The sequence below is a fragment of the Heterodontus francisci genome, chromosome 18, assembly GCF_036365525.1.
Source record: "Heterodontus francisci isolate sHetFra1 chromosome 18, sHetFra1.hap1, whole genome shotgun sequence".
Taxonomy (NCBI): Eukaryota; Metazoa; Chordata; class Chondrichthyes; order Heterodontiformes; family Heterodontidae; genus Heterodontus; species Heterodontus francisci.
In genome coordinates, this window is record NC_090388.1 from 15,437,211 (window position 1) to 15,457,872 (window position 20,662).

The window sequence follows — 20,662 nt, forward strand, 5'->3', positions numbered from 1 at the left end:
GCCCCCGGCTCACCTTCAGGGATAGAATCTCGGGGACAAAGGGTATCCATTGAAGACTTGGCTTTATACACCTGTGAGGAATCCTCGCAATGCAACAAAGAAGAGGTACAACAATTGCCAAGGCACTACCCGAGCGACCATCGAGCAGGCCATTGGGCTACTGAAGATGAGGTTCGCTGCCTCGATTGATCTGAAGGAGCCCTGCAGTATGCCCCAGCGAGGATCTTGCGTATCATGGTGGTCTGCTGTGCTCTGTACAATCCAGCAGTGCAGTGGGGGGGGGGGGGGGGGGGGAGGGGGGGAGGCTTTGCATGAAGAGAACATGATTGAATTACACTCCTCCACTGACAAAGAGGATGTGGAGGAGAGAGATGAACCAGCAACGCTGGACGTTGAAGCCCTTGCACTGGAGGCCAGGCAGATTGAGCAACGAGCCAAGGAGGCAAGAGACAATCTCATACTTAACTGCTACCAGCCAGCACGATGGCCTAATAATATAAGAAATAGGAGCAGGAGTAGGCCATTCAGCCCCTCAAGCCTGCTCCGCCATTCAATAAGATCATGACTGATCTGATTGTGGCCTCAACTGTAATTTTAAATTTATGCCCTCTTGTTCTTGGATTGGAGGCCATAGTTTCTATCTACCCTATCAAATTGCTATCATTTTAAACACCATCCCACTCCCCCACCATTGACTGTCCAACACATCAATCTTTGTGGTAATTGGTCAGTGATGGCAGCTATAATACCCACAATGCTTGGCTTTCCAGAAACTGCTCTATCTATATTGCTGTTTTGCCTAGACGGGAGCCACAATGCATCCTGGGATTGCTGCAGCCCTATTGTTTGTATTGAACCAAGTCAGGGTGACTTTTCCTCCCGGGTTACTCGCAGCAACGTCCGGGTGACTCTTCTTGAATTCCGGGAGTCTGCAGCGCAAATTGGCGCAAACTCCCAGAGTTTGGCAACTCTTCTGCACACTGGAGCTCTCTGTCGCTAGGAGGATTGCATTTTTTGTACTGATATGAAAGTGCACATTGCACAAAAAAAAATGATACCTAGTTATAGTGTATTGTAGGGTGTGATATGTAGTGGCTATGTTACTGGAAGGAAAGCTCCCTTGTCTGGACTATAAGAACATAAGAACTAGGAGCAGGAGTAGGCAATTCAGCCCCTCGAGCCTGCTCCGCCATTCAATACGATCATGGCTGATCTCATCTCGGCCTCAACTCCACTTTCCTGCCCGTTCTCCATAACCCTTCAACCCTTACTAATTAAAAATCTGTCTATCTCCTCCTTAAATTTACTCAATGTCTTGGCATCCACTGCACTCTGGGATAGTGAATTCCACAGACTCACAACCCTTTGAGAGAAGTAATTTCTCCTCATCGCTGTTTTAAATCTGCTACCCCTTATCCTAAAACTATGACCTTTCATTCTAGATTGCCCCACAAAAGGAAACATCCTCTCTACGTCTACTTTGTCAATCCCCTGAATCATCTTATATACCTCAATTAGATCTCCTCTCATTCTTCTAAACTCGAGAGAGTAAAGGCCTAAACTGCTCAATCTCTCTTCATAAGACAAACCCCCCATCTCTGGAATCAATCTGATGAACCTTCTCTGAACTGCCTCCAATGTAACTACATCCCTCCTCAAGTAAGGGGACCAAAACTGTACGCAATACTCCAGGTGTGGTCCCACTAATACCTCGTACAGTTGCAGCATCACTTCCCTACTTTTACACTCTATTCCTTTAGCAATAAATTCCAAAATTCCATTTGCCTTCCTTATTACCTGCTGCACTTCCATACTCGTTTTCTGCAATTCATGTACGAGGACACCCAGATCCCTCTGCACCGAAGCACTCTGAAGTTTCTCTCCATATAGATAATAATTTGCCTTTCTACCAAAATGGATAACCTCACAATTATCCACATTAAACTCCATCTGCCAAATTTTGGCCCATTCACCTAACCTATCCATATCCATTTGTAAATTTCTTATTTCTTTATTGCAACTTATTATCCCACCTATTTTAGTGTCATCTGCAAATTTGGCTATAGTACCTTCTAACACTGCATCCAAGTCATTAATATAAGATTGTAAATATTTGCGGCCCGAGGACCGAACCCTGTGACACCCCACTAGCTACATCTTGCCAACCAGAAAAGGACCCATTTATCCCGACTGTTTTCTGTTGGTCAGCCAATTCTCTATCCAAGCTAATAAATTGCTCCTAACCCCATGTGATCTTACCTTGTGTATTAACCTTTTGTGTAGCACCTTATCAAATGCCTTCTGGAAGTCCAGATATACTACATCTACAGGATCCCCATTATCCACTGTACTTGTTACATCTTTGAAGAACTCTATAGCAAATTAGTCAAACATGATTTACTGTTCATAAAACCATGCTGATTCTGATGGATTGCGTTTTGACTTTCTAAATGCCCTGTTATTACTTCCTTAATAATGGATTCTAACAATTTCAACAACAGATGTTAAACTAACTGGTCTATAGTTTCCTACTTTCTGCCTCCCTCCTTTTTTGAATAAGGGCGTTATATTAGCATCCAGGGAATTTTGGATTATTATAACCAATGGATCCACTATCTCCGCTGCCACTTCCTTTAAGACCCTAGGATGTAGGCCATCAGATCCTGGGGACTTGTCTGCCTTCAATCGCAATAGTTCGCTCAGTACGTTTTCCCTAGTAATGATGATTGTTCTAAGTTTCTCCCTTTCTATAACCTCTGCATTACTTGTTACTATTGGGATGGTACTAGTGTCCTCCACCGTGAAAACTGAGGCAAAAATACTGATTTAGCGTCTCCGCCATTTCTGTGTTCCCCACTATTAACTCCCTAGTCACATCCTCCAAGGGACCAACATTCACTTTAGCTACTCTCTTCCCTTTTATATACATATAGAAGCTTTGGCTATCAGCTTTTATATTTTGCGGTAGTTGTCTTTCATAATTTACCTTTGCTCTTTTTATTACTTTTTTAGTAACGCTTTGTTGATCTTTAAAAGTTTCCCAATCTTCCAGCCTGCCACTGGCCTTTGCAATATGGTGTGCCTTAGTTTTTGTCTTTATGTCACCCTTAACCTCCTTGCTTAGCCATGAATGTTTTCTTCCCCTCTTACAATCTTTCTTCCTCTCTGGAATATATCTTAGTTGGGAGAAATCGAACATCTCCTTAAACATCTGCCACTGCTCATCAACTGTCCTACCTTTTAGTCTTCCTGCCCAGTCCTCTAGGGCCAAATCTGTCCTCACGCCTATATAATTACCTTTGTTTAACTCCAGAACGCTAGTGTAGGACTCCAATTTCTCGCCCTCAAACTGAATTTGAAATTCTAGCATATTATGATCACTCTTGCCTAGAGGATCTTTAACTATGACATTAATTAATCCCACCTCATTACATAATACCAAATCTAGAATAGAAGGAGGGAGGGAGGCGGGTGCAGGGAGGGAAGGAGGGAGGGATGAGAGCGGGGGGGGGGGGGGGGGGGGAGGAGGGGGAAGAGAGGGAGAGAGAGAGTGAGAGAGGTAGGGACAGAGCGAGATAGAGAACACACGAGGATGAGGATAGTGAACAAATACTTACGGACACAAGGAATGAGCTCATTAAATCTTTCCTTAGGAAAGAGTGGGTTTTCCAGTCCTCTGAAGTAGAGCTTCAGAACTCCTGCAACTGAGTTAATGTCGTGGTTGTCCTGGTCATCTGCTAAAGGGTCTTCACCTATTTCAGAACAGGCATGAATGTCAGTACAAACAGTACACAGTGCAGTGGGGAAAACTATGCACCTTACTTTGATATAATCCAAACTGTGACCATGGACTGGATTTTATCCAGCTCTTGGAGACGGGCTGGGAGGCGGGAGGACACACAAAATGACAGTGGGTGGCATGCCAGCGTTGTCCTACTCCCATGCCATTTTATCCGTGGCGGACAGAAGCCCACTGTGAGGCCAATTAAGCGCCACTTCCTGGCTCCACTGGTATTTAGACAACATTGAAGGAGCATGCATCGTGTGGAGAAACTGCCAGGTGAGGCCTGGTGGCCTCCTAGTGGTCTCGTGGGGGTGGGGACCCACTGAGGGCAATCCATGGCCCACGAAGGGCACCCTCACCCCCAAGTGGCAATGGCCACCCCCAAGGCAAGACCCCCTCCAACTGCCCTCACCAACAACCCCCCACCTCTTGCTGTGGCCTGTCTGACTGGCCCCAGCAATCCTGACCCCACTCACCTGTCTTCTGGGGTCTCCTCCGTTGGCCTTGCTCCAGGCCTCCTGCAGTACCAGCAGTGGCCACCACTCCCAGTGGCGCTGCTGGTACTGCAGAGCTGCTGACCCTTTGATTGGGGCGGGATTTTGTCCCTTAAAGCAACAGCAACCCCGACAGTGGGCAGTTAATGGCCTGCCCGCCATTGAATTTGGCCAGGGGTCCAATAGAGGGCCGAGGTGGGTATGCTCTCTGCTTTCCGGCCCGTCACCAATATAAAATTCAGTCCCATTATGCAGGTGGATGTTAAAGAATCCACAGCACTATTTGAAGAAAAATAGACAGTTCTCCCAGTGTCTTGGCCAACATTCTTCCCTCAGCCATCAAAACGTTAACTTGTCATTCATTTCACTTGCAGTTTGTTGGATCTTGCTGTTTGCAGATTGGCTGTCATGTTTGCCTATATAGCAACAGTGCCTATACTTCCAAAAATAAATATCACTGGGTGTAAAATACTTTGGGATGTACCAAGAATGTGATAAAGCACTTTATGAATGCAAGCTTTGTCTTCATAAAATTTTTAATGAAACTGCCAGTTTAAATGGCAAACACCCTAGCAAATGAAGAAGGGCCAGACTAGACAAAATACTGTGATAAGATACATTTGAGAGACTTAGCTAAATTGGACAATTACTCATTGCTGAAACATTGGATGATAACGGTGACTGCTAACACGCATTGTCTAAATGCTTTGCATGGAGCTTTGTTAATGGGTTGATGAAATCAGAAATTCTTTTTCAGGTTGAACTACCCTACGTCGTATTTTAGAAACTTTACCCATTTAGTGTCCAACACAGTACGACTTTCAAACCCTTCTATGTATTTACGCAAGCTAGCATGCCATTTAAGCCATGTACATTAAGATAAAAGGCAATAATGATAAAAAAGGGTCCTCCCTCACTGTTGGCATTGTCTTATTTTAAGTACTGAAGGGATCCCTTGATGATAAATGGAAAAATATACTTTGTACAGGGGGCCATAAAGGTGCAGATTCTTGTTTGAAGACTTCAATGGCAACAGCCTAGGGCTAAGTGTAATCCAAACTAAGCTGAAGCCAATGGGAAGGAAAATTGGGTGGGGTATAGAGTAGGTGGTTGAAGTGATCCACAGGTTAAAACGACCCAACCACTCCCCTAATTAACAAACTGGACAGGAATAGTGTATAGCCTGTAGTAAAAGTCAGATCTAGACCAAAGACTTAGTTATCTTACTATAGAATGAACACAGCCTCACTGTCAACAGGTAGTGATGCACGCCACACATGGCTGGAAAATATACAGCACCATGCTTTCCTATCGTTTATTTCAAGCCCCCCCCTTCCCCACCCCTCCCACCCCCCAAGTTCTCAAAATGAGAAAGGAACCTTAAAAATTCAAGCACCAACTTACAAGTCACATACATCAAACTGGCACAATTCACAGGCGCAGCAGTCTTTACAAAAGCAATTATCTTTCTAAAGCATCGCAGGCAGGGGTCATTTCTTATCAGAAGGCAATCACGTGTTGCAAGGTCAGAATAAATGTTCCCCTGCTAGGTAGGATATGGATGTAGAGTTGTTATTGCAGTGCCTTGCAGTGAATCATTTGCAATTACTCACCTCGCTCAAATGAGTTTTTAATATCATTGACTTCAGCCTGCGATCCTGGCACTCGGAAGATCCCCTGATGCTGAAGACCTGCAGAAGAAGAGCAGAGAGTGAAATGAAAATGCATCACATTGGTGGCTAATGCAACAAGACCAACGTCAACATGTTGATTTAAAAAAAGTCAACTCGGTGAGTATGATGTCCCATACCAAGAGACAACATAGGAAACAGAAACTGGAGGAGACCATTTAGTCCTTTGAGTCTGCTCTGCCATTCAACAAGATCATGGCTGATGATCTACCTCAACTCCTCCTTCCTGCACTATATCCCTTAATTCCCTTCCTGTCCAAAACTCTATTGATCTCATTCTCGAATATACTCAAAGACTGAGCATCCAGAGCTCTCCGGGATAGAGAATTCCAAAGATTCACAATTGCCCGATTAAAGAAATTTCTCATCTCAGTCCGAAATGGCCAGCCCCTTATTCTGAGACTGTGACCCCATGTTCTAGACTCCCCAGACAGGGGAAACATTTTCTAAGCACCCTTAAGAATTTTGTGTGTTCCAATGAGATCACCTCTCATTCTTCTAAACTCCAGAGAATGTAGGTTTAGTCTACTCAATCTCTCCTCATAGGACAACCCCCCCACCCCAGGAGCCAGTCTAGTGAATCTTCACTACACTCTCTATAGGCCAAGGATGTCCTTGCTTAGATAAGGAGAACTTAACAGCAACATACCATATAGGTTGATAAACCGAACACAACTTTCCACGATCAGAGGAATAGCTTGTCCAGAGTCCTGGGAAAGGAAATATTAAAGAAGCTTATAATGCTTTGTAGAGATAAGGTCTGATCAGAACACAATACAAAAGGTGGCTGCTCCCACCATATCATGAATATTAGGATAGATTGTATTGATTTCTGGTTTCTCAGGCAGATTCAAGCCTATGGATGGGCAATGCCTATGAATAGTGCACCTCTTCATGACAAAAACGTGCGGTTTCCACTTAATTTGGCGATTGTGTGGGGCGCCTTATCCTCAACATTTGAGTGGCAAAGAATATGATTTGCAGAAGCGAAGGCCATGATGCCAGTCTGAACAGGCATCCACAGCGTGGCATGTTGCCACAACATTCTGTCCACTTGGCACATGCTTGATCTGGACTGGGTCACCCTTCATTTGACGGGAAGGTGCAGAGCTACATTAGAGTGTTGGAGGCTAAAGGGCAGCAACAACCATCCCAGGCTGACCTTCTGCCCCATTGGCACTAGGTTACACAGCCAAGGAGGTAGACACAACTGCCCATTCTCAAGGCAGGAGAATTATGCGCAACATGGGTGGGATTGACCGAAAGAGAAGGAAATCAACAAAATATGCTGCGTAGAAATAAATATCTGAATGATAATTGTAATAAAAAAATGTTAAGCTTCATCAGTCCCTATGACAACATTATATTCTGTGGACTTTGCATGGTAAGGCTTCTCTAAAAGGTGCGTTTAAAATAATTGCGGTCAGAAAAAGCTCGAGATACCAGATATTCAGTTTATTTCACTTAACTCAAATATAAATTTGGTTAGAAGTCTTGTTAATCAGAGAAGCAATGCAAGTAGGAAAATTAAGCTTTGTAAGAGTAGAATGTTTGCAACAGTCCTGCGATTGGGACAATTTTCAATTCCGTTCTACCCTACTTGGTATTAAATGGTCGTTCCAACTTTTCAAAATTTATTTGACGAAGGGTCATTGACCTGAAACATTAACTCTGTTTCTCTCCCCACAGAGGCTGCCTGACCTGCTCGGTATTTTCCTGCATTTTCTGCTTACTCAAGCTTATGAAGTGAAAAAATGTTTGATTTTTCTTTTTTTTTGCTCTTTCGGAATTGAAAAATGACACCACTTAAAGCTATGTAAACACTGAAGTACCAGTTTCACTGATTGCCTTGGTGCAGGTTCTCCCCCTTCCTCCATTTAGCTCTTGATCAAATGTATCCATTTCACTTTCAAGGTAGCCAACCCATGGGGAGAGCGACATTGCCATTACAACGAGCATCAAGAGAACAGGTCACAAGGTTAGACGTGCCTCAATGACTAGAGTCCCTTAACTTCCGACAGTTACCTTACTGATTTTTCCACATGAAGGACACAGTGGTAGCAGAAAACCTGCATTGCACCTTTACATATAATAGAATGGCATAGAACTTAATGGCACAGAAAGAGGCCATTCAGCCCAACTGATCTGTGCCAGTATTTTGGCTCCACACAAGCCTCCTTCCACTCGACTTTATCTAACCCTATCAGCATATCCTTCTATTCCTCTCTTCCCTCATGCGTTTATCCAGCTTCCCCTTGAGTGTATTATGCTATATGCCTCAACTACTCCATGTGGTAGCAAGCTCCACATTCTAATCACTCTTTGAGGAAAGAATATCCTCCCGAATTTATTAATGACTTAATGTTTATGCCCTCTAATTTTGGACTCCCTACAAATGGGAACAACTTCTCTACGCCTACCCTATCAAAGCCCCTCATAATTTTAAAAACATGTATCAGATCACCCCTTGGCCTTCTCTTTCCTGGATAAGATCACTGTGGTTTCAAGGTGCCACAGGAAAGCAGCCAAGCCTTTGGCATAAGCTGTACCACCTGGGCCTCATCACTGAACAGCAAATGTGGATTCTATTGGAAGGGAGTTATAGAATCATACAGCACTGGAGGTGGCCATTTGGCCTATCACACCTGTGCCAGCTCTTTGAAAAGAGCTATCCAATTAGTTCCACTTCCCCTGCTTCTTCCTGGATTGCCCTGCAATCTTTCAAGTATGCATTCAGTTGCCTTTGGTAAGTTACTATTGAATCTCCATCCACTCCCCACTCAGGCAGTGTATTCCAGATTCATTTTTCCATTTGAAGCTTCACATATCATACAACATAGAAACATAGAAAATAGGAGTAGGCCATTCGGCCCTGCTCCGCCATTCAAAAAATATCATGGCTGATGTTTTAATTCAGTACCCTGTTCCCGCTTTCTCCCTATATCCTTTTGGCATTAATATATCTATCTCCTTCTTGAATATATTTAATGACTTGGCCTCCACTGCCTTCTCCGGTAGAGAATTCCACAGGTTCGCCACCCTCTGAGTGAAGAAATTCCTCATCTCGGTTCTAAATGGCATACAATAAACTTCCTTCCAAATCAGACATACTAATGACAGGTCAGCATGTATGTCACAGCATTGCTCTCTCATATGATGCACTCATCTCTCTAAACAGCCTTCCATCCAATATATCACTGTCACCTCAACCCATCCCTTCTGACAGAATGAGAGTGCCTGCTTTCCTATCTACATAACTCACTCAATCTTACTCAGTGAATGAGTGCCTCCCCAAGCACAGTAAAATATCAGTCCAGACCATCTAAAACCTGAAATGGATTTTGATTTCAATGGTACCTAATCCAAGAGGTTTGAAACAGATTTTAAAGAGAGACTAATTTTGATTATGTAATATTTTATGTAATGCCACAAATCCCATCACTGAACTGATGCAAACATTCTTGGTTATAATTTGCTCATTCATTGCACTTTTACCCAGGCAGATATGCAAAGCCCAGCCGCTTCACACTAGCACTATACCTGGTTTCTGGCGTGAGAATTTCTTCGTCCTCTGCTAGAAGCAAGGTTAAGAGTGGAGGACGAAAAGAAAATAGTGAGACGGATAGCAGCAAATACAGTGAAGGTACAAGATACAGGCCAGGACCCCAACAAGAGGTTTGAATATAATGGAATTCCTTAAGGGACAATTTATTTGCACTCTGTTGAAGGTTTAAAGAAATAATCTCCTGCTGTCTCATATTTTGGAGGAGCAAACCATTATATTCGGATGAAGGAAAAAGTAGGCAATCAGAACAGGTTTGAATATAAAGGGCTCCTCAAGTTCAAGGATGTCATTGCTTTATGGAGTAGGTGCACTTATAAAGAGGGGTCAGCCTCTCCACTGACTTAAAAACCCGTTGGAAACATCAAGAAACTAAGGAAATAATGTCCAAATTCATCTCATTTTTGAACACATCGACCTGCACATGGGGAACATGGTCAGAAGCAAATTGAGTTGCTCGTAATTTCATTCAACTCAAAAGTTATATTTCCCAACCCATCCATGATTGAGGTTTCTCCAAATGGAAAAGCATGCAATTCTTGACTCGAGGAAGCAGATTATAAAAACAGATTTAGAGATAGGGCCCCAAGGTAGAATTGAACATAATGGTGTACCTCAAGCTTCTGAATCTAAATAGACAACATTTAAGCTCAAATAGCAAGGGAAGCACGACGGACGCACGTTCCCTTAGAAAGGTTCAACTTGAAGAACAGACCATTATGTTCAGACCAATGAGAAAAAAAACCTCTCCACCACCGTTACATTTTATGCCAGTACCTTGACGAATGTTTCCAAATCCCCATTAAACAACTTAGCATTATATTCTGATCGGGGTCTGGATTTCCTGGCTTTCTGAGGTTTAGGGGGTACATTTGGAGGCCTGAGAAGAGGATGGAACAAAATTTGAAAACAATTTAAAAGTATCTGTAAATTCGGTGCGTTACAGGGAGCAACCAAAACCATCAACATTTCGCGTCATTACAACGATCGGTGGAATTCAAACGAATTGGCAGCCACACTGCGTACAGCAACGCAGACACAAGCATGTGAGGTTCCAATTATCGGGAAATATGCAGCTGGAAGTCCAAAGACATTTCAACACTGGAGCAATTCGATTAATGACCCTGTTTCAAAGCACCATAGTTCAACATGAAGGGATTGCCCCTTCTCATCCAGCAAGTGAACCATTAAGTCACTGCGGTCCACTACTGATATTGAACTGCCCCACATCCGACAACACGGCCATTAAACCAACAACCTGATGCTGGAACCAGAGTTTTACTCTTCTGTGTGGGATCTTGATCAATAAAATCTAAATAGGCAATACCTGAGCGAGTGGTCAGCTGGGAAGGTCAGTTTCAACTTAAACTTAATTTTCCTTTTGTTTTCGGCGGACCAGGGGGCTGCTGGGTAAGTAAAAACCTATATATTTGGGCTGTTTCTGAATCCGAGACACTACATATGTAGTGTCTCCCACCCGCCCTCCTCCTCTAACCAAAAAAAAAAGGACTCGGTGGTGTGTAGATAAGGTAAGGCTTTTTCTATTTCTTTTTTTTTCAATCGTGAGATTGGTAAAAATTTTTCGTTCCTTTTTCATTTATCTAAATTAAGCTTGAGATTAAAAATGGCAGGAGATCTCAGACCCGTGTTATGCTCCTCTTGCTCAATGTGGGAGCTCAGGGACACGGCTGATGTCCCTGACTCCTTCACGTGCAGGAAGTGTGTTCAGCTGCAGCTCTTGTTAGACCGCATGACGGCTCTGGAGCTGCGGGTAGACTCACTTTGGTGCATTCGCGATGCTGAGGAGGTCGCGGATAGCACGTTTAGCGAATTGGTCACACCGCAGATTAGGATTTCTGAGGGAGACAGGGAATGGGTGACCAAAAGGCAGAGAAAGAGCAGGAAGGCAGTGCAGGTGTCCCCTGCGGTCATCTCCCTCCAAAACAGGTATACCGTTTTGGATACTGTTGAGGGAGATGGCTCACCAGGGGAAGGCAGCAGTAGCCAGGTTCATGGCACCGTGGCTGGCTCTGCTGTTCGGAAGGGTGGGAAAAAGAGTGGAAGGGCTATAGTCATAGGGGACTCGATTGTAAGGGGAGTAGATAGGCGGTTCGGTGGTCGAAAACGAGACTCCCGAATGGTATGTTGCCTCCCAAGTGCACGGGTCAGGGATGTCTCAGATCGGCTGCAGAACATTCTGAAGGGGGAGGGTGAACAACCAGTTGTCGTTGTGCACATAGGCACCAATGATATAGGTAAAAAACAGGATGAGGTCCTACAAGCAGAATTGAGGGAGTTAGGAGCCAAGTTAAAAAGTAGGACCTCATAGGTAGTAATCTCAGGGTTGCTACCAGTGCCACGTGATAGTCAGAGTAGAAATGAAAGAATAGTCAGGATGAATGCGTGGCTTGAGAGATGGTGCAGGAGGGAGGGGTTCAGATTTTTGGGACATTGGGACCGGTTCTGGGGGAGGTGGGGCTATTACAAATTGGACGGTCTACACTTGGGCCAGACTGGAACCAATGTCCTTGGGGGTGCTTTTGCTAACGCTGTTGGGGAGGGTTTAAACTAATGCGGCATGGGGATGGGAACCAAATGAGAAGGTCAGTGGACAGTAAGGAGGTAGTAACTAAAGCCTGTAATGAGCTAGATAATGAAGTCAGCGTGACTAAGGGAAAGAGTAGGCAGGGAGCAGATGATGAACGCAAAGGGACTGGTGGTCTGAAGTGCATTTGTTTTAATGCAAGAAGTGTAGTAGGTAGAGCAGATGAACTTAGGGCTTGGATTAGTACCTGGGAGTGTTATTGCTATTACTGAGACTTGGTTAAGGGAAGGGCATGATTGGCAACTAAATATCCCAGGATATCGATGCTTCAGGCGGGATAGAGGGAGGTAAAAGGGGTGGAGGAGTTGCATTACTGGTCAAAGAGGATATCACAGCTGTGCTGAAGGAGGGCACTATGGAGGACTCGAGCAGTGAGGCAATATGGGCAGAACTCAGAAATAGGAAGGGTGCGGTAACAATGTTGGGGCTGTACTACAGGCCTCCCAACAGCGAGCGTGAGATAGAGGTACAAATATGTAAACAGATTATGGAAGGATGCAGGAGCAACAGGGTGGTGGTGATAGGAGATTTTAATTTTCCCAACATTGACTGGGATTCACTTAGTGTTAGAGGTCTAGATGGAGCAGAATTTGTAAGGAGCATCCAGGAGGGTTTTCTAGAGCAGTATGTAAATAGTCCAACTCGGGAAGGGGCCATACTGGACCTGGTGTTGGGGAATGAGCCTGGCCAGGTGGTTGAAGTTTCAGTAGGGGCCTACTTTGGGAATAGTGATCACAATTCCATAAGTTTTAGAATACTCATGGACAAAGACGAGAGTGGTCCTAAAGGAAGAGTGCTAAATTGGGGGAAGGCCAACTATACCAAAATTCGGCAGGAGCTGGGGAATGTAGATTGGGAGCAGCTTGTTTGAAGGTAAATCCACATTTGATATGTGGGAGGCTTTTAAAGAGAGGTTGATTAGCGTGCAGGAGAGACATGTTCCTGTGAAAATGAGGGATAGAAATGGCAAGATTAGGGAACCATGGATGACAGGTGAAATTGTGAGACTAGCTAAGAGGAAAAAGGAAGCATACATAAGGTCTAGGAGGCTGAAGAAAGACGAAGCTTTGAAAGAATATCGGGAATGTAGGACCAATCTGAAACAAGGAATTAAGAGGGCTAAAAGGGGTCATGAAATATCTTTAGCAAACAGGGTTAAGGAAAATCCCAAAGCCTTTTATTCATATATAAGGAGCAAGAGGGTAACTAGAGAAAGGACTGGCCCCCTCAAGGACAAAGGAGGAAAGTTATGCGTGGAGTCAGAGAAAATGGGTGAGATTCTAAACGAGTACTTTGCATCGGTATTCACCGAGGAGAGGGACATGACGGATGTTGAGGTTAGGGACAGATGTTTGATTACTCTAGGTCAAGTCGGCATAAGGAGGGAGGAAGTGTTGGGTATTCTAAAAGGCATTAAGGTGGACAAGTCCCCAGGTCCGGATGGGATCTATCCCAGGTTACTGAGGGAAGCGAGAGAGGAAATAGCTGGGGCCTTAACAGATATCTTTGCAGCATCCTTAAACACGGGTGAGGTCCCGGAGGACTGGAGAATTGCTAATGTTGTCCCCTTGTTTAAGAAGGGTAGCAGGGAAAATCCAGGTAATTATAGACCAGTGAGCCTGACGTCAGTGGTAGGGAAGCTGCTGGAGAAGATACTGAGGGATAGGATCTATTCCCATTTGGAAGAAAATGGGCTCATCAGTGATAGGCAACATGGTTTTGTGCAGGGAAGGTCATGTCTTACCAACTTAATAGAATTCTTTGAGGAAGTGACAAAGTTGATTGATGAGGGAAGGGCTGTAGATGTCATATACATGGACTTCAGTAAGGCGTTTGATAAGGTTCCCCATGGTAGGTTGATGGAGAAAGTGAAGTCGTATGGGGTCCAGGATGTACTAGCTAGATGGATAAAGAACAGGCTGGGCAACAGGAGACAGAGAGTAGCAGTGGAAGGGAGTTTCTCAAAATGGAGACGTGTGACCAGTGGTGTTCCACAGGGATCCGTGCTGGGACCACTGTTGTTTGTGATATACATAAATGATTTGGAGGAAAGTATAGGTGGTCTGATTAGCAAGTTTGCAGATGACACTAAGATTGGTGGAGTAGCAGATAGTGAAGGGGACTGTCAGAGAATACAGCAGAATATAGATAGATTGGAGAGTTGGGCAGAGAAATGGCAGATGGAGTTCAATCAGGGCAAATGCGAGGTGATGCATTTTGGAAGATCCAATTCAAGAGTGAACTATACAGTAAATGGAAAAATCCTGGGGAAAATTGATGTACAGAGAGATTTGGGTGTTCAGGTCCATTGTTCCCTGAAGGTGGCAACGCAGGTCAATAGAGTGGTCAAGAAGGCATACGGCATGCTTTCCTTCATCGGACGGGGTATTGAGTACAAGAGTTGGCAGGTCATGTTACAGTTGTATAAGACTTTGGTTCGGCCACATTTGGAATACTGCGTGCAGTTCTGGTCGCCACATTACCAAAAGGATGTCGATGCTTTGGAGAGGGTGCAGAGGAGGTTCACCAGGATGTTGCCTGGTATGGAGGGCGCTAGCTATGAAGAGAGGTTGAGTAGATTAGGATTATTTTCATTAGAAAGACGGAGGTTGAGGGGGGACCTGATTGAGGTGTACAAAATCATGAGAGGTGTAGACAGGTTGGATAGCAAGAAACTTTTTCCCAGAGTGGGGGATTCAATTACGAGGGGTCACGAGTTCAAAGTGAGAGGGGAAAAGTTTAGGGGGGATATGCGTGGAAAGTTCTTTACGCAGAGAGTGGTGGGTGCCTGGAATGCGTTGCCAGCAGAGGTGGTAGACGCGGGCACGATAGCGTCTTTTAAGATGTATCTAGACAGATACATGAATGGGCAGGAAGCAAAGAGATACAGACCCTTAGAAAATAGGCGACATGTTTAGATAGAGGATCTGGATCAGCGCAGGCTTGGAGGGCCGAAGGGCCTGTTCCGGTGCTGTAATTTTCTTTGTTCTTTGTTCTGTTCTGAGAAGTATGGTTTTAACCAAGGGACATGTGCTAACGATATAGTGCTAAACAATTAGTAAGATCAGTACGAAGGTCAGCATTAGAACAACAGTAGGATCACATCCCACTGAACATAGTCACCATGTAAATTTACACTGGTATACAAAAAGGGGCATAACCTGAAAATTAGACTTGGGGATGCTCAGGGGTGATGTTGGGAAGCATTTCTTCACACAAAGGGTAGTGGAAATCTGGAACTCTTCTCCCACTAAAAAGCATTTGAGGCCGAAGGGTCAATTGAAAATGTTGAAACAGATTGATAGATTGTTAGGCAAATTAGATTAAGGGTTACAGAACCAAGACAGGTAGATAGAGAGTCAAGATACAGATCAGCCGTAATCCAACTGAATAGCGGAACAGGTTTGAGGGGATGAATGGCCTCCTGTTCTTATGTCTCTTCCTAGTAGTAGTTTGTATTACTGGTAGAATTGTAAAAAGATTAGTTTTTCAGTAAACCAGTGAGCTCAATGAGCAACTACATAGATGTGTAGCAAAGTTAGTTGGATGAAGAGGCAGTAAATAAAACCTGGTGGCACCAAAGTTAAAGAGCGTGTACTGAATTTCTTGCATCCAAAATTCTCTCCTTTCAGGTTTGTCATAGCAACCGATTAAAGAATTCTCAAAAACAGTGACTGCATTTTCTCAAACAGTTCATGTTTAAACAATCAATCACCGGCTGCTGCCTCAGCTGAAAGTCATCTATTCGTCTATTGAGGGAAGACAGTTCTTTGAACCAACATCAGCACATCTTTTGATTAGGCACTTTCCAGCATTCTGCTCTCAACACTGGGTTCAACAATTTCAGATCATAACCATTCCTCCCATGTTTCTGGACAGCAGCTGTTGGTAATGATTCTGCTGTTGCCACTTAGACCTCCTCTCGATCCATCTTTTGTTTCTTGCCCCATTACCATCTCCTTTTGCATTGCACCATCATCCCTTTTATCATTTACTCCCTCCTGCCTTCTCTCCCATCACAGATCTTCCATTTGCTCTTTCCTCCCCCTCTTTCCCTGCCTCTGCTTGCTTAAAACCGGTTACATCTCTAACCTTTCCCAGTTCTGATGAAAGCTCATCAACCAGAAATGTTAACTCTGTTTCTCTCACTACAGATGCTGTCTGTTACTGAGTATTTCCAGCATTTTCTGTTTTATTACAGGAGAAGCTGCTTTAGTGTTGTACATTAGCCAGCATAACCAAGCACAACCATAGCTAGCAGAACAAGGACAAATGCTGTACAAAGTCAACACTGATTAGTGCCCGAGAGCACAAAAGGTCCAAATAATTATCGTTGCTGATCAAATGGACTAATGTACCTTTTGTGTATCAAATACAAGCTGCTGATAGTTAACCTCATCTTCGAACTTACATGTACACATACGTGTACAGGTTATAGAATCGCCAGAAATACTTTTAATAATCCGGAGGGGTGTTTTAAGAGTAAATCACTGGCATTCCGTGGGAAGGTGCGAACTTGTTGGAGCTTATGCCAGGAATGCTGAAACGAAACTGCAGCATCCCATATTCCCGACATAAGCTCCAGCAAGTTAAGGTGTTTGTCCAGTCACAATTTTACAAAAGAATGACAGCATAACCTCATCTCAACCATGATCCAGAGCACGGGCATTTAAACTATATCTAGATCTACTATCAGCAGTAGCTTGAGTTACGTGTAAATGAATGGGAATATTGCTTTAAACTTTATTCGTAGCCCCCAAGGGTAGCCTTGAAGTGGTTCACTAAGGTTTGGACAATCGATTTAGAGGACGGATGGTGGGGGGCGTCATTTTGACCTTGGTTTATAGTGTAAAATGGCCAATAGCAAATCAGCTGCCTACTGTACCTCCCTCCCGATTTTCATTGCAACTGAATTCCCACACTTGCACCTTTCGAAGATTGATAACCAGATCCTTCTGCAGTGGGAGCTGGGCTTCCCTTTTGGCTGCCTACCTTTCCCATATACCAAAGCTAATTCACTTCACAGTCAATGTTTCAGCATACATTTCATTAACTCAGTCGTGAAACGATTCCACTCAGGTCAAATCGGGAATTTTGCAAGCATCAGATATCATGTGCTTGGCCTTAATCTGGATGGAATCTACTATTTGGCACCTAGATGAGGTGCCTGTAAAGATACCAACTTTGTGCTTTGGATCAGAACTTGACCCCTAGGAGATGATGTCTGAGGCATTAGTATAAATATTATTCCTCGGCTTTTAAAATATCAACTCTCAGAAGAGATTTCCACTTAATGACCATCAGGCAGGTAGGCTTGAAATTGCCTCATTTCACATTGTCTAACAATGGAGTAGGGCAGGTGTCTTGGGCAGTAAGTCTACTAATGCTCATTTACTGTAATATCTCAGTGATAGTATCAGTTGTCCCTTGCTGCCTCCCCAAGAGCCCAAAGTGAGCAGGTATACATAAAGTCAATATGGCACAGGAGACGACCATTTGGCCCACTGAATCCATGCCAGCTCTCTGCAGAGCAATCCAGTCAGTCCCATTCCCCTGCTCCATCCCCGTAGCCCTGCAGGTTTATTTCCCTCAAGTACTCATCCAATTTCCTTTTGAAATCATTCATCGTCTCCACTTCAACCACTCTCGTGGGCAGCGAGTTTCAGATCATTACCACTCGCTAGGTAAAAAAATTCTTCCACACATTCTCCCCTGCATCTCTTCCTCAAAACCCTAAATCTGTGTCCCCGAGTCCTTGCACCATCAATTGACGGGAACAGTGTTTCTTTGTCTACGTTATATAAACCTGTCACAATCTTGTACATGTCTTAAAAAAAAAATCTCCCCTCAATCTCCTTTGCTCCAGGAAGAACAACCCCACCTTCTCCAACCTACCCTTGTAGCTATAATCCCCCATCCCAGGAACCATTCTGGTAAACCTCTGCACCCTTGCAAGGATCCTCACGTCCTTCCTGGTGTGGTGACTAGAACTGGATACAATACACCAGTTGGGGCCTAACCAGAGCTTTATAAAGGTTCAGCATAACCTCCCTGCTTTAGTACTCTGCCTCTAATTATGAAGCCAAAGATTCCACATGCTTTGCTAACTACTCTCTCAATATGTCCTGCCACCTTCAAAGAGCGATGCACATGCACCTCAAGGTCCCTCTGTTCCCGCACACTTTTTAGAACTGTGCCGGCAAGTTTCGGGAAGCTTGGATAACGCGGGATATTGTGAGCCTAGTCAAAAAGAAAAAGGAAGCATTTGTAAGGGCTGGAAGGCTAGGAACAGATGAAGCACTTGAGGAATATAAAGACAGTAAGAAGGAACTTAAGCAAGGAGTTAGGAGGGCTAAAAGGGGTCATGAAAAGTCATTGGCAAACAGGATTAAGGAAAATCCTAAGGCTTTTTATACGTATATCAAGAGCAAGAGGGTAACCAGGAAAAGGGTTGGCCCACTCAAGGACAGAGAGGGGAATCTATGTGTGGAGCCAGAGGAAATGGGTGAGGTGCTAAATGAGTACTTTGCATCAGTATTCACCAAAGAGAATGACTTGGTGGATGATGAGCCTAGGGAAGGGAGTGTAGATAGTCTCAGTCATCTCATTATCAAAAAGGAGGAGGTGTTGGGTGTCTTGCAAAGCATTAAGGTAGATACGTCCCCAGGGCCTGATGGGATATACCCTAGAATACTGAGGGAGGCAAGGGAAGAAATTGCTGGGGCCTTGACAGAAATCTTTGCATCCTCATTGGCTACAGGTGAGGTCCCAGAGGACTGGAGAATAGCCAATGTTGTTCCTTTGTTTAAGAAGGGTGGCAAGGATAATCCAGGAAATTATAGGCTGGTGAGCCTTACGTCAGTGGTAGGGAAATTATTAGAGAGGATTCTTCGGGACAGGATTTACTCCCATTTGGAAACAAACGAACTTATTAGCGAGAGGCAGCATGGTTTTGTGAAGGGGAGGTCGTGTCTTACTAATTTGATTGAGTTTTTTGAGGAAGTGACGAAGATGATTGATGAAGGAAGGGCAGTGGATGATATCTATATGGACTTCAGTAAAGCTTTTGACAAGGTCCCTCATGGCAGACTGGTACAAAAGGTGAAGTCACACGGGATCAGAGGTGAGCTGGCAAGATGGATACAGAACTGGCTCGGTCATAGAAGACAGAGTGTATCAGTGGATGGGTGTTTTTCTGAATGGAGGGAGGTGACTAGTGGTGTTCCGCAGGGATCAGTGCTGGGACCTTTGCTCTTTGTAGTATATATATATATATATATATATATATATATATATATATATATGTAGCTGGTCTGATTAGTAAGTTAGCGGACGACACAAAGGTTGGTGGAGTTGCGGATAATGATGAGGATTGTCAGCAGGATATAGATCGGTTGGAGACTTGGGCGGAGAAATGGCAGATGGAGTTTAATCCGGACAAATGTGAGGTAATGCATTTTGGAAGATCTAATGCAGGTGGGAAGTATACAGTAAATGGCAGAACCCTGAGGACTATTGACAGGCAGAGAGATCTGGGCGTACAGGTCCACAGGTCACTGAAAGTGGCAACGCAGGTGGATAAGGTAGTCAAGAAGGCATACGGCATGCTTGCCTTCATCGGTCAGGGCATAGAGTATAAAAATTGGCAAGTCATGTTGCAGCTGTACAGAACCTTAGTTAGGCCACACTTAGAATATTGCGTGCAATTCTGGTCGCCACACTACCAGAAGGACGTGGAGGCTTTGGAGAGGGTACAGAGGAGGTTTACCAGAATGTTGCCTGGTCTGGAGGGCATTAGCTATGAGGAGAGGTTGGATAAACACGGATTGTTTTCACTGGTACGACGGAGGTGGAGGGGTGACATGATAGAGGTTTACAAAGTTATGAGTGGCATGGACAGAGTGGATAGTCAGAAGCTTTTTCCCAGGGTGCAAGAGTCAGTTACTAGGGGACATAGGTTTAAGGTGCGAGGGGCAAAGTTTAGAGGGGATGTGCAAGGCAAGTTGTTTTTTTTTTTTACACAGGAGGGTGGTGAGTGCCTGGAACTTGCTGCCGGGGGAGGTGGTGGAAGCAGGTACAATAGTGACGTTTAAGAGACATCTTGACAAATACATGAATAGGAAGGGAAATGAGGGATACGGGCCCCGGAAGTGCAGAAGGTGTTTGTTTAGGCAGGCATCAAGATCGGCGCAGGCTTGGAGGGCCGAATGGCCTGTTCCTGTGCTGTTCTTTGTTCCATTAAGTCTATATTGCCTCACCCGATCCCTTCTGCCAAAATGCATCACCTCACATTTCTCTGTATTAAAGTCCATCTGCCACTTTCTGCCAGCCTATCTACCTCCTGTTGCTGGCGATTGGTATCATCCTCACTGATTACCGTACCTCCAAATTTGGAATCATCAAAAAAAAAAATCAGTAAAAGCAGTGGTCCTAGCACTGAACGTTGGGGAACACCACTGTCTACCATCCTACATTCTGAAAAACCATTAACCATGACTCGCTGTTTAAGCCAATTTCTTTTTTTAT

At 44.3% G+C, this 20,662-nt stretch overlaps 1 protein-coding gene across 4 annotated transcripts in view; it reads right to left on the reverse strand.

Annotated features, from left to right (window-relative positions):
- Positions 1-20,662, reverse strand: part of LOC137379474 (SLIT-ROBO Rho GTPase-activating protein 1) — a 278,218-nt gene that overhangs the window by 41,149 nt on the left and 216,407 nt on the right. For 2 of the 4 annotated variants that reach the window (XM_068050345.1, XM_068050342.1), the window contains exons 12-15: positions 10,309-10,411; positions 6,619-6,679; positions 5,892-5,969; positions 3,618-3,752 (exon numbers count right to left, since the gene is read on the reverse strand). In XM_068050345.1, the coding sequence (XP_067906446.1) occupies positions 3,618-3,752; positions 5,892-5,969; positions 6,619-6,679; positions 10,309-10,411 (377 nt within the window). Of the gene's footprint in view, positions 1-3,617; positions 3,753-5,891; positions 5,970-6,618; positions 6,680-9,509; positions 9,544-10,308; positions 10,412-20,662 lie in introns of all 4 variants that reach the window. The other 2 variants (XM_068050344.1, XM_068050343.1) reach the window with 2 other exon arrangements.